Source organism: Benincasa hispida, chromosome 8 (assembly GCF_027475165.1).
Source record: "Benincasa hispida cultivar pf3 chromosome 8, pf3_genome.v1.1, whole genome shotgun sequence".
In the NCBI taxonomy this organism is placed as follows: Eukaryota; Viridiplantae; Streptophyta; class Magnoliopsida; order Cucurbitales; family Cucurbitaceae; genus Benincasa; species Benincasa hispida.
In genome coordinates, this window is record NC_143485.1 from 51,452,623 (window position 1) to 51,466,366 (window position 13,744).

The 13,744-nt window shown below is 33.8% G+C and overlaps 1 protein-coding gene across 2 annotated transcripts; it reads right to left on the minus strand.

Annotated features, from left to right (window-relative positions):
* Positions 1-1,400: 1,400 nt before the first annotated feature.
* Positions 1,401-4,782, minus strand: LOC120084097 (transcription factor bHLH113-like). Of its 2 annotated transcripts, XM_039039998.2 has the most exons (7): positions 4,484-4,782; positions 3,907-4,366; positions 3,217-3,339; positions 3,061-3,126; positions 2,176-2,241; positions 1,840-1,890; positions 1,401-1,743 (listed from the first exon to the last, which is right to left on the minus strand). In XM_039039998.2, the coding sequence occupies exons 1-7, from the start codon at positions 4,615-4,617 to the stop codon at positions 1,582-1,584; spliced, it is 1,062 nt and encodes a 353-aa protein (XP_038895926.1). In that variant the 5' UTR covers positions 4,618-4,782; the 3' UTR covers positions 1,401-1,581. The 2 variants fall into 2 exon arrangements, with proteins under 2 accessions (XP_038895926.1, XP_090172685.1); XM_090316559.1 differs by lacking the exon at positions 3,217-3,339 and having other exon boundaries at positions 4,484-4,742.
* Positions 4,783-13,744: the final 8,962 nt, after the last annotated feature.

A 13,744-nucleotide genomic window follows, 5' to 3' on the forward strand; every position in this document is an offset into this window, starting at 1 on the left:
AAATAGCCTAACAATCCCAAATTAAGGAAAGAAAAATAGCACATTTTCGGTGCTATCAGAAACAATTTCCCTATAAAGAAGAACAAACATGGACAGTGGCTCGTGAATCAATTATCTAGGAAAAATCATCATTCTCCACAAAACAAGTTTATAAGACAAATAAATCAGATTTACTTTCTTTAGCTTTCATTTTCTCAGTCAAGTACTTGGGGTAATTTCGCTTCTAGTACCCATCCTGGTTGTAATGGAAATAAGTTTCCTTTGCAACATTGGCCTTTTCCCTTTTCTTTTTGGAGGCAGCAAGGGCAATTTTAACCCCCTTACCACTCTTCTTCTTCTTCAAGTTCTTAGAGCTAGAGAAAGAAACTCTATTCTTACACTCAAAGGTTTGACCCTTTTGGATGTTTCTTGAGGCAACATTTACCTTTCCTACATATCCTTTATTTTTCATTAAGGACTGATAAGTTTGAAGTTCATTGAGAAGAGCTATTAGGTTGTAGTTTATCGTGTTCATGACAGTGTTACTACATAAATGTAGGAAACTTTTCGAACGAAATTCCAAAATAAAGCTGACCTGATTGGATTCATCTATGACACCTCCTTTCATCTTAGCAATGTTAAATTGAACCATCATATCAAGAACATGTTCCCGAACTGGGGTTCCTTCTTTCATATGTGAATTGAAGATTTTTTTTAGAGCTTCATGCTTGAAATGAGTGGATTTTTGTCCAAACATCTCTCGCATGAACTCATGATTTCATAAGCAGAGACCATGTTCTCATATTTCTTTGTCAAGACTTCAGACAAACTTCCCAAGATGTAGACTTTGGCCTTATCATTGGTCTTAAAAGATTTTGAGATCTCAAGATCAATCATGGATGCCAAAGAAACTCATAAAATATATTAAGTCCTAAGAATGTCAACTTTATGGATTGAACCCAATTGTTAACATAAATTACATAGTGATGGCGGTTAGAAATTAAGCTAGATACAAAATAAAAATTACATTCTCGGATACATTTTCAATGAATTTCTAATGTTTAGATACATGCACTTCTAGGTACATGTACATACATACATGTACTTATTTATTTTGTCTTTTAGGAAATTAAATGTCTCTTGAATATTATATAAAAGATTATTTCCCTTCTTTGTAATCAAGTTGAAGTAAAAAATTAATAGAAGCAAATTAAAGTTGGGAAGAAATTGAGTTTCAGGAGAACAATATTCTTCTTTTGTGCATTCTTGAGTTTGGTAAGAGAACAAGTTTCTTCTCTTCAAAGTTTGTGAGTTTAAGAGTAAATTTTAGAGTGGACTCATCAACGCTTCCAACAATAGCAACCTATGACGACCCTCATCAATAGATACAAAATCATACTAGTTAAAGTTAGGTTAAATTATTTTGTAGCTGGCCCAACACAAAAGCCCATCTTTAAAACTGAGGTTACAATCTAAAAACATATAATATGTATACCAATTTTCTTGATCGGTAGTTAAATTAAAGCATCACATCCCCAATTTGGCTGCCATCTTTTTCATGTAAGCTTAAATATAGTTGAGAAAAATGTTAGTTCCATTACATTATCTAAAAGTTGCTCCAAATGTGGGAGACCAGAAATCAAGTATATTGCCATTTGCAAATGCAACTGTACTTGGAACTGTCACCAGACAAAGTCCTCTACTTCTTAGATCTTCTTTCGTATTCTCCTTCTTGCGATCCTTCAATTCTTCCTTAATTATGATCTGCTTGCCATCTTAATTTTTTAGAACATGTTGAAACAACAAAATCCATGTTCTCTTCTTAGTATATATATAGAAAAATATTGTTCTTTTCTTTACCTTTGGCTCTTGATTGTGGTCTACAATTTCCATATATGGAGTACTCAAAACCTGCATAATAATAATAATAATAAATATTAAGTGTATCTAAATTTAGGGTAATTATTTTAAATCGTAAAACTACTAAAAATATTTTCAAGTAATAGCAAAATATCACTGTCTATCAATGATAAACTGCATCTATCACGTCCTATCGCGGACTATCATTGATAGATAATGAAATTTTGCTATATGAATAGATAAGTTAGACTCATTTTCTTTTATTCGAAAATATTCCCAAATTTATGTTCTTGTTTAATCTTGGTTTAAGGAACGACGAAGTCAATGAGAACTTACACGAATTTGGTCGTGAAGAAACTTGATGTACTCAATTGCTTCATGTAGAACTGATGCAGTATCCGTCTAGAATGTGATATCAATAACAAATTACTATATTAGAGAGAGTAATCTCGTACTGATCCCAACTTATTCTTGAGTTTCTAACACTAATACTTTTGGTCCTTGATATTTGATTTCTGATTGATCCCTCATGTTTGATATAGATATTTAATTGCTTCCTAATTATAGATTAACAAAGTCTAGTTAGCATATGCTAAATGACCATTATCATTTTATTAAGTCAGCTAATATACTCAGGAACTAAATGAATACAATTTTAAAGTTCAATAACCAATAATGAAATCAAAACCTAGAGGACCAAACGTGTATTTATTTTTTAAACTGCAATAATGAAATGGAAACTAAATTTAAGCTTTAAGGAGCAGTAGTTCTAGTTTTCAAAAACTCAAAGGATCAAATAGGAAACTAAATTAAAACTTTAAAACCCCACATATATATTTTATCCTATTTTTTTTTTATTTTTTTCATCTTTCAAGTTAATATGTACATTTATTCCCAGTATTTTTACAGTTACGAAGAAGAAACTGTTTTAATATGGCTCAAAACTTTAAATTTTGTATCCAAAGTTGGGTTATTCAAACAATTTTTAATTTCATCTTAGTACACAGACTTATAGAATATTATTATCCTCTATAGAACTTGACTATACGATTATGTGTCTAATACAATTGTAGATTTAGAAGGGGAAGGATTAAAGTGGTAATTTAACCAAACTCTTGTTATTACTTCTAATTCGTACCACAACAAATATTCAGTACTATTACTTTCCCTATTATATAATATTGTCAAATATAAAATATAGTCCAAGATTCAAAATTTCACCTTTCCAAAAGGGGAAACAAGTTGTTGAAGGGCTGTGATCTTGTCGCCAAGTTTCTCTTTTCGAACCTTTGAAAAAAAAAAATCATTTTGAATTAGGGCAAAGCTCACTGTATAGCCAAAAAGTTTGATGGAATGTAAATGTATTATGTAATGCACCTTAAAAGTGGGTAATGGGGATGGCATATTGTCACTTCTTGGCCTTTTGATTATTGCAATTTCTTTACTTTCGTTTTGCCTCTCAACCCTATTCCAATCTTCAACTTTGTCACAACCCATAAGCTGAAATTTTGTTCAACCAAATAGGTTTGATAACCATTATTTTCTTATAAGCGGATAAATATTACTTTCTTCTTTTATGTTTTATTATTCAACTTCTACTTTTTCAACAAGAAACTAATGAAGAAGAAGTATCAATAGGTGCATCTGGACATTGCAACTAAATTAATATATCCATAACACCTTCATCACACCTCAAATCCATAATGAAGTACAAGATGAAAGCTAGAGAAAAGCTTGCAAAAGACAAGAAAAATCTATTACAACATAAGCTAAAGGGCAGCAGCAACAAAAAAAAAAAAAAAATGCAATTTCTACTTATGTTTTCAGAAATCAAGTCAAGTTTTGATTTTTTTTTAAAAAAAAAAAAAGAAAAAATAGATTATCAAACCTTGTTTTGTTTTTTAAAAAAATTGACAAAATTTAATTGTTTCATTAATAATAGTGAAACCCATAATAGAGAAATGAAAATGAAGAGAAATAAACATAAAATCTAAAATAAAAATTTTAATATTTTTCTACAATAGTGAAGATCATGAGAGTAAACTAGCAAATAATTTAAATTCTTACCTTGGTTAGGCATTTGGGTCTAATTCCATTGGAGAAATTGAGGGGTGGAGGATGTAACAAGTGGGTTTGAAACATAGGGCGACAAGACAACTCCTCTGAATTTGTTAAGGAACAACTATTATTAATGGTCCGGTTGTTGACAAGAAATTGTTTTGGTTGATCCAATGAACTTGGCAACAACGTTGGAGTATACCCAATGGAAATGGTTTCAAAAGGGAAAGGCATTGGTAACCCTTGGCTTGTAGTTGTGACATTATTATCGTAAAACCTTGGAGGGGTTTGATTATAAGGTTGTTCCATAAAAAACAAAGAATCGTGATCATCGGAGAACTTGAAAATGTAAGGATTTTGTTGCTTCTCGGATCCACTAGTAATTTCTTGGTGATCATAATTTAATTTTGTGCCCGTCATTGAATCCACCATTAAAGTGCTGTCAACTCTTTGTCCATCATTTGCTCCACTGCCAATTAAAAGAAAAAAAAAAAAAAAAAAAAAAAAAAAAAAAAAAAAAAACCAATTTTTATATATTTTTTATAATGACGATAGAAAAAGAATTGGAATGTGATGATGAACTAACAGAAAATTTTGGTTCCAATTAGAAGCCGATGGAATGGTTGAATCAATCAAGAAGGTGCAGTTGCCGATGGAACACGGCGAGGAATTGGTGGCCGCCGGCGAGAAGATGGTCCCGGCTGGAAATTCATCGGCCATACCAATTTTTTTTTCTCACGTTAGTGAGTTATTTTGCAGATTTTTGCTACAAATTCCTCCGAATCCTTGCCTCTGATTTGAGCCTCCTCCTCACTTGTTCTTTGTGATACTAACAAGTTATCATCATTCATGACAATTTATATTTATATATATATATATGAGCGCAGACAGTACAAATGAGATGATGAAGTTTAAAATGTCGATGTAGATATCTCTTTTTTATGAATATGTGGATGAAAATATCAAAAAGAAAATATGGATGTTGATGGATATTTTAAAAAAAATTAAAAAAACAAAAAATTCAATAAATATTTAAATTTATAAATAAACAAGTTACGCTTTGTAAAAAATTACCATTTTTTATTTGAGAAAAATACAACCAAACAGGTCAGCAAGTGCACCTGATTATCCTAGCTAGAATGGCACAATTGTAGCACCCTCATCATCTCCTCGCCTCATATTATTAATAAACCAGAAAGTACAAAGACAATAACCAAAAGAGAAAGAGGGGAGAAGGTTATAGATAAGCCAAAACGAAGGGGGAAGAGGATAAAATTATATTAAAGCAGCTAGATTTAAAGTAATCAAAGCATGGTTGTCACTCGAGAAGAGTTTTGATCTAAAGCTCCAATTACCAGTTGGTATGGTTTTGGATTGGCTGATAATATTTTCTTTAATTCGGTTGGATGTTTTATCTTTAGCTTTATTGACAGATCTCGAGTCTGTTTTTTTTTTTTTAATTATTATTATCAGTGGAAGATTTGCTGAGGTGATTTTTTTTCTTTGTTTGTGTTGTTTACCTTTCGAGTGGTTTTCTTGCCTTTTGTGTTTTTGTATTTAGTGTTGATTCGATGGTAGGCTTGAGATTAAGCCGTCTTTTTAATTTTGGGTTTTTTTCATTGGATGTTTGGTTTTCATTCAGAACTCTTAGTGGTTTTAAGTGTTATATCACGAGAAGAAAAGAAGATGTTCTGCAGTTTTGAAGCTTAGTCTGTCCAAGCCATTCTATCGTCGAGCTTTGGCGAAGTGCTGGTTGTTCATGCTTTCAATTAGCAGGTGAAAAGGGGGTGATGTCATTGCAGTGGCTTTAGATTTAGGGGGAGACTGAATCTGCAGACTCATCTGAAGCAATATCAGAGTTAGAGGAAGCCTAACTTGCTCGCTAGTATTCAGTTATGTGTAAACTGAGATTGTGTAATCTTAGTTGAAGTGAATGTTGTAAATATGAACTACAATCTAGTGGATCTCTTTTCATCTAGGCACAAAGCCTCCTAGAAGTTGGTGTGGTTGCACAGAACTGGGTCAACAAGTTTATGTGTCTTTTCTCTCTCCTTATTCTCTTTTACCTCTTGTCTTTATTATTGTCAGTAATATTATTTCTAGCAAGTGCTCTATATGTCTTTCATCTATTTTTCAATTGCTATCAGAGCCGGTTGACTACTTGTGCATTGAGTTCTCAATGGAGTCCATCAAGGAAGTTGGATCTAAAGACGCTCTTTAGTCCTAGATGGAACAAACTACACATATTGAAAGGCCTGAATGATTGCATTCCTTAAATCTGTTAACAACAAGTCCTGGAAGACAATACTTAATGGATGATCACATCCAAGAGTTACTGACAAAGATGGTGTTACCAGTCGAAAGCCTAAAAAAAGACTGGATTGAGGATGAGGATCAAGCCTCTCTAGGAAACTCGCGAGCTATAAATGAAATCTTCAATGATATTGATCAAAACATTTTCAAGTTAATCAGTACTTGTGTTTTTGCTAAAGAAGCTTGGGTGATGCTTGATGTGACTCATGAAGGAACATCAATAATAAAGATGTCGAGGTTGAAACTCTTGATAACCCAATTCAAATCCCTTAAAATGCGTGATGATGAGAATGTTGCAATTTTAATGTCCAGTTTCTTGATATTGCGAATGAATCTTTTGCTTTTGGAGAAAAAAATACTAAAGGAAAGCTTGTTTGCAAAGTGTTATATTTGTTACCTAAAAGATTTTAATATGAAGAGTACTGCTATAGAAGAGGCTCAAGATATTAGCACCATGAAAGTTGATGGACTATTTGGATCTCTTCGAACATTTGAGATGACTTTTGATGATAAAGTTGGAAAAAAAAAACACAAAGGAATTGCTTTGTAGTCTTCAACGAATGATGATGACTCGTCAAGAAAAATCAATGATTCTGATTAAAACCTAACAGAATCTATATCAATTTTAGCAAACACAAAGGAATTGCTTTCCGATCTTCAATGAATGATGATGGCTCATACAAGCAAAATCGATGATTCTAATGAAAACCTAGCAGAATCTATATTAATTTTAGCAAACACAAAGGAATTGCTTTTCAGTCTTCAATGAATGATGATGTCTCATCAAGCAAAATCAATGATTCTGATGAAAACCTAGCATAATCTATATCTATTTTAGCAAAACAATTTAATAAAGCTCTCAAATGATTAGACAAGCGCTCTAGCTCTCGAGGCCTCTATGTTGTCTCCTTCGCCCTGTCCCTTCCCCATGTCAAAGACATGAATAACACCAACAATAACTATGTATCAAGGTTACAAATCAATCAGTCAAGAAGATTGAAAGTGATAAAGGAGGTAGTGGTGGTTAAGAAGTTCGAGAAAGAAACTTCACATGCTGTGAATGTGGGGGGTTTGAGCATTTTTAGGCAGGGTGTCCAAACTTTCTAAGAAGGCAAAAGAAGGGATATTCAACTACCTTTTCTGATGAGGAAACAAATTCTAGTAGTGAGTCAGAAGACAAAGTGTGTGCGTTAGTTGGTAGTCGTTCACTTGATGACCCTATAGACTATAAACCTTCTTGCAATGATGATTCTAACTCAAATCTCTAGTTTGCCAAAGTTACTATCTCGAGTGACAAGTTATCTTATCAAAAAGTTTACCAGATGTGGACGAAAGACTTAAGAGCTTTGGTTGTTCAAAAGAAGAAAATTGAGAAACTCATTGAAGATAACTATTGTCTGTTAAGCACCATATTTGAATTGAAAAAATAATTACAAGATGCTAAAACTGATCTTGAAACTATGTCAAAATCTTTTCGAATGCTCAACTTTAGCTCAAATGATCTTAACAAAATTGTCTTCAAGAACGATTTTTTTTTTTTTTTATAAACGTGGCATTGGATTCAACAATTCTGAAAATCTTCTCTACAATGGAGAATCCTCCCTCTATAAAGAAAACATTTATTCCTGCTAAAGATACTTCAATGTTTGCCCCAATGACCAAAGCCAATGAAAGAACATCAAACTCTCTCAACCAGTTTGTGAAAAATAGATAGATTTATCACTACAGGGGAAAGGAAAGTCATATTCCAACTTACTATTATCGATTAAATAGGAGACTTGGTGACTCTCTTTGATGGAATCATCCCAGGAATCTTACCCATGGTCTTTATGTTCATAAAAAGAAAATGGAGTAGATGGTGAAGAAAAGTCATCCTCAATCGGATACTAGGTATCAAGTTGCTTTTGCTTCTCTTCGTGCCTCTTCTAAAGAGGACTGGTAATTCAACAGTGGCTACTCAAGACACATAAAAGGTGTAAAATCTTCTTTTAAAAATATTCAACTCTGTGGTTTTGGTCATGTTACCTTTGAAAATAGAGCAACAAAAAAAGTTCTTAGTAGAGGTCAATTGATGTATCATGGACTTCTTGCGATAGAAAATGTTATTCTTGTTGAAGGATTAACTGCAAACTTCATCAAGTTAACTATGCCATTAGGGTCTTTCTGTGAATTTCTCAAAGGACAAGTGCTTGGTGACTGATAGGATGGAGAATTGACATCATTAATTGACTCCAAATTGAAACAAAAAAAATTTGTAAATATTGAACTACTTCTATTACTACTAAAACGTAGCAACAGTGGTAACTATAGGTCGATCCACAAAGAAGCGATATTGGTTTCGTTGAGTTAATTTTCTAACTAGAGTGATAAATTGGGGTTTTGGTATGGAAGAGATAATATATGCTAAATTGAAATAAAATGGGTAAATGCAATCTATGAAAGGAGTCTATCTAATTTCTAGAGCAAGAGAGAGTTCCTATGCAATTTCTTTCATTAGGCACCAATTAATTACGCTGAATCTGTCAATTCCTCAACCTATTAGAAATTCTAATAGCCCAATTAGTCAATTTTGATTAAACCAAAACAGCCCTAATTCAATTTACAACTCTTCCTTCTTAGTGACATCCAAGTTAAAATTGAAAAGCATTAAGAAAAAATTCAATTGTTAAGGCATACAACAAGCCGGAAAGCCATATCTTGTAGCATGATTTATTTGGAAAGATTATATTAAGGCATACATGAGTTTGACTAGAAAAAATCTAGACACTATACATGCAATCCTAATATGTGCAACTAAATCAATCAATGATGCATAGGCTAGAAAGATTTTGCAAACAAGAATTTCAATAAATTAATTTGTCAGAAGAATTTATCAAAACTCTATTGATATTGAAACGAATCCATCCAAAGAATTCACAAGATTGCAGTTAAGTTAATTAAGAAACCTTCAAGAAATTAAACACACGGCTCTTGCTCAAAGAAACTAGATAGAGATTACCTTTCAATTCACATCTGAGATACACATCCGTTCCATTGATTACAACCCAAAATAAAAAGCGAAACTAACCTAAAGATACCAAAAATTGAAGGGAATGGACGAAGAAATGAGTTTTACTTAGGCCTCCACCAATTTGGCCTCTCAAATTTGGCATATTTTGACCTAAAGACGAAGGGGAGTATTTATAGGAAAGATTACAGCATCGCAATGCTGAAAACAGCATGGCAACGCTCACATGCGTGTGCGCTAACCGTGTCTATGCATCAAAGTTTGCAGCGTCGTGATGCTGTAAAGCAGAGTTGCAACACTGGACATTCTGCTTTAGAGCGTCAAGGTAGAGCGTTGCAACGCTATGATAGTGTAGTGGCAATTTCGTAATTTTCACTGCTTTGGAGCTTGGCAGCTCAAATCACCTCCAAATTGCTTCAAATCAGTCTCGTTTGACTCCGATTTCTTGGTTCTACCTTCTCGATACATGATACCTACAAAATAAGAAAATAAACACATAAAATTCATTAACGAGCCTAAATTAAGCTAAGAATAATAACTATTTTTTAGAGGTAACAGTGACCAACGCAGATAATGTGACTATCATAATAGGTAAGCATTCACCTGACAACTACTATATCTAGTTTTCTAATGTTGGTTCTGAGATCACACAACTCAAAACAATGATGCAATAATCTCGCATAAATCATTAGGTCATATTAATCTTCGTTCTGTTAAAAGGGCAGTGTTCAAAAAGGCCATTCTTGGGATACCATCCTTGTCTGGAGATGGCTTGTGTATAGTGACTATCAAGCTGGAAGGCAAGTCAGAGTTTCTCATAGGAAAGTACTTGTTTGTATGACCAATCGTGTGTTGAAATTACTCACATGGATTTGATGGGGCCTATACAAGTGGAAAGTTTATGGGGTAAATATAATGCTTTTGTCTGTTTTGATGATTTCTCTCGATATTTGTAGGTACGTTTTATCTGAGAAAAATTAGACATATTTCCAGTTCTTCAGACGCTATGTCTTCAACTTCAATAAGAACAGGAGGTGCAAATTATAAGGATCGGGTCTTATCATGGTAAGAAGTTAAGTACTTTCATGTCTTTGGAAGTATTTGTTATATTCTCACTAATCGTGATGTTAGAACGAAATAGGATGCCAAAATAGATGAAGGAATCATTCTTAGATATTCCTCTAGCAATCATTTTTATCGCATTTTTAACAAGCGCACTCGTAAGGTGATGTAATCCATCAATGTAATTATTGATGACTTGCACAATTATGATCATCTGCATGGAAAAGATGAAGATCAAGATGTTTTTCCTCATGATACACCCTGTTCAATGACAAGTCCCCCTATTTCTTCCTACAACAATATCAGTAAAAGTAATAACTCTGAACTAGAAGACATTAAGAGCATAAAGATTCCAATATCTAGTCTTGTTCAAAAGAATCATCCTCTAAGTAATATAATTAGTGAGTTAAATACATGTGTATCGTAAAAAGGAGAAAGTGGACTATCTCAAACCATTGTGGACATCTGTTTCACCTCTCCCATCGAGCTTAAGAACATCAATGAGGCTCGGAATGATGAATTTTGGATGAATGTGATGCATGAGAAATGAAGTCAGTTTGAACGAAATGAGGTTTGGGAATTGGTTCCTCATCTAGGTATGCAAATGTCATTGGAACAAAATGAATTTTTTTAAAAATAAATCTAATGAACAAGGAATTGTAACTCATAATAAGGCTTGCCTTATTGCTCAAGGATGCATCAGGTTGAAGGCGTTGATCTTAATGAGACCTTTGCTCCAATTGCTCGGTTGGAAGCTATTCGTCTTTTACTTAGTGTTTCTTGCTTATTGAAGTTCAAATTGTATCATATGGATGTAAAGAGCGCATTTCTGAATGGTTATTTGAATAAAGAAGTTTATGTTGAACATCCCAAAGGTTTCACTGATCCTTCTTGTCCTCAACATGTGGGTATTCATAAGGTAACTCAGACAAAACCTTGTTCATGAAGAGGTCGGACGGAGATTTCATAAATTACTCAAATATATGTTGATGACATCATGTTTGGAAGATAGTCACAGACCTTGGTGAATCAGTTTGTGGATCAACTAAAGTAGAATTTGATATCAGTATGGTAGGAGAGCTGACATATTTCCTTTGATTTCAAGTTAAGCAACTATCTTATAGGATATCTCAAGTTAAGTATGCTAGATACATGCTTAAAAAATTTAGCCTCGAAAAGGCTAACCCCAAATGTACTCTACCTCCCACTCATGTTAAAATTGCTAAAGAATCTAATGCTGCAAATGTTGATGAGAGCTTGTACAGAAGCATAATAGAGAGTCTTCTTTATCCGACTGCTAGTCAACCAAATATTGCCTATGTTGTAGGGATTTGTGCAAGATACCAGGCTAACCTAAAGGCAAGTCATGTGACATGTATTAAACAGATTCTTAAGTACATCAGGCTATCATGGTCTATAGATTTCTTCATTCCTTTAATACTAATGGGGCTCTTGTGGGTTATTGTGATGCCGACTAGGCTGGTAATTCTGAAGATAGAAAAAGCACCTCCAGAGGTTGTTTCTTCCTAGGAAGCAATCTTATATCATGGTTCAGCAAAAAGACAAATTGTATATCATTGTTTATTGTGGAAGCTAAATATATAGTCATTGGTACAATTTCACCTATTTTTTGTGGATGAAATAAATGCTTAGAAGTATGATGTCACACAGGACTTCATGACCTTGTATTGCGACAACATGTCATGGTCGAACAAAGCACATTGATATCAGACATTACTTCATAAGAGAACTAATGAGTCTAAGGTCATATCTCTTGAACATGTTAGTACAGATAAACAAATTGCTAATATCTTCACCAAACCGTTGGATGTTGTCTAGCTTGAATCCTTGTAAGCTGCTCTTGGGCTTTGCAAAATTGATTTATAGCAACTAATAGCTATTTTGGTAAGTGCAGAGTTTAGGGTCAAATTTAAGATTTTGTCAGCCCATAATTCCTTCTTATTATCTATCAGTAAATGTTGTTTTCCCTTTAAATTCAAATTCCTCTCTCTCTGTTAGTAGTTCATCTTTTCAAACGATTGTGGTGTTGGTTTTGTCTTTTTTTTTCGGATCACGTTTTGTGCCACTACCTCTCTAGATTTTTTTCTACTTCAGTAGTGGGTCATGGTGAATATTCATGGTGGTACTCATACCTCGGGTAAGAAAATGGTGCATACAAAGAAAAAAATTAATTAAAAACAATATGTCAGTCCTAATGTTTCTTCATTTAGAGCAGACATTCCTAATGTCTCTGTTGAAAAAACCTCTGCCAAGCGATCTCGCTTGGACTCACCTCATTCGGATCTCCCTTCTCAAGGAGCAATAAACTCTAATGATAACGATATTCTTCACTCCATGCATGTTGGTGGTACTAATCAATCTAAGCATCTTGTTATTAGCCCATTTCTATGGTTCTCTGGGATGGCACAATTGTGAAAAATGTTGGTGATGATGTGTCTAAGGTTAGTACTCTTCCCTATCAAAGCGTGAAATTGATCCTCCTTCGATTGTGCCTCTTGAGTCCAATATGATTGCCTCTATGTTTATGGATGTCTCTACCTCGAAGGCTGTGATTGGTCAGGTAAAAGACAATATTGTTTTTCATCCCTCTGCTATTGTGGGTGAGCCTGTTGTTGCTGCCAAGTCCCCCTCAGGTATTGTTATTGAGGAAGGTAAGATGGTTTCTATTGCCACTTAATCTTTTGATATTGAAACTATTGTTCCTATCACGACTGTTCCTGGAGCCATTTTTTCTTATCAGTCTGTGGATATAAATATTAATATGGTCTCTAAAGATTTTGCTACTTCCTCTCATGTTGTTGCTCTTGCTGATACTGAAAAATGTTTCCATTAATCTTTATGTTGAATCATGTTCTATTCTCATTCCCTATGCTGCCATTGAGAAAGACTCTAATGTTTTACCAGATGCTACTAATATTCTTCTTAATTTGTGGGATTCTGTTGATCTCTCTATACATAGTCCGTGTGTTTCTTCTCTAGATACATTTGCTCCCATTTATGGTGTTTAGGCTAAGCATTCGTCCCCTTTTACTGATTTTGTTCCTAGTCAATCTATATGTCTTTAGTTCATCCAAGGGGACTATGTCCATTTGTTCTTATGATAATATTCTGCCATTGAGAAAGACTCTAATGTTTTACCAGATGCTACTAATATTCTTCTTAATTTGTGGGATTCTGTTGATCTCTCTATACATAGTCCGTGTGTTTCTTCTCCAGATACATTTGCTCCCATTTCTGGTGTTTAGGCTAAGCATTCATCCCCTTTTACTGATTTTGTTGCTAGTCAATCTGTATGTCTTTAGTTCATCCAAGGGGACTATGTCCATTTGTTCTTATGATAATATTCCTCTTGCTTAGTTGGGAAAGATAAAGAATAGTGCCTCTGTGAATGTGTCTATTGATTGTAGTCTCTCTCCTTGTACTTGTTCAAAAGAAACCTTCTCT

Bases quoted from the DNA above. Each gene is read 5' to 3' on its own strand.
- LOC120084097 (XM_039039998.2), bottom strand. From the start codon at position 4,617: ATGGCCGATGAATTTCCAGCCGGGACCATCTTCTCGCCGGCGGCCACC. The intron at 2,242-3,060 runs GTGAAATTTTGA...ATCACATTCTAG, and splicing joins TTGTTTCCCCTTTTGGAAAG to ACGGATACTGCATCAGTTCT. The intron at 1,744-1,839 runs GTAAAGAAAAGA...GATGGCAAGCAG, and splicing joins ACCACAATCAAGAGCCAAAG to ATCATAATTAAGGAAGAATT.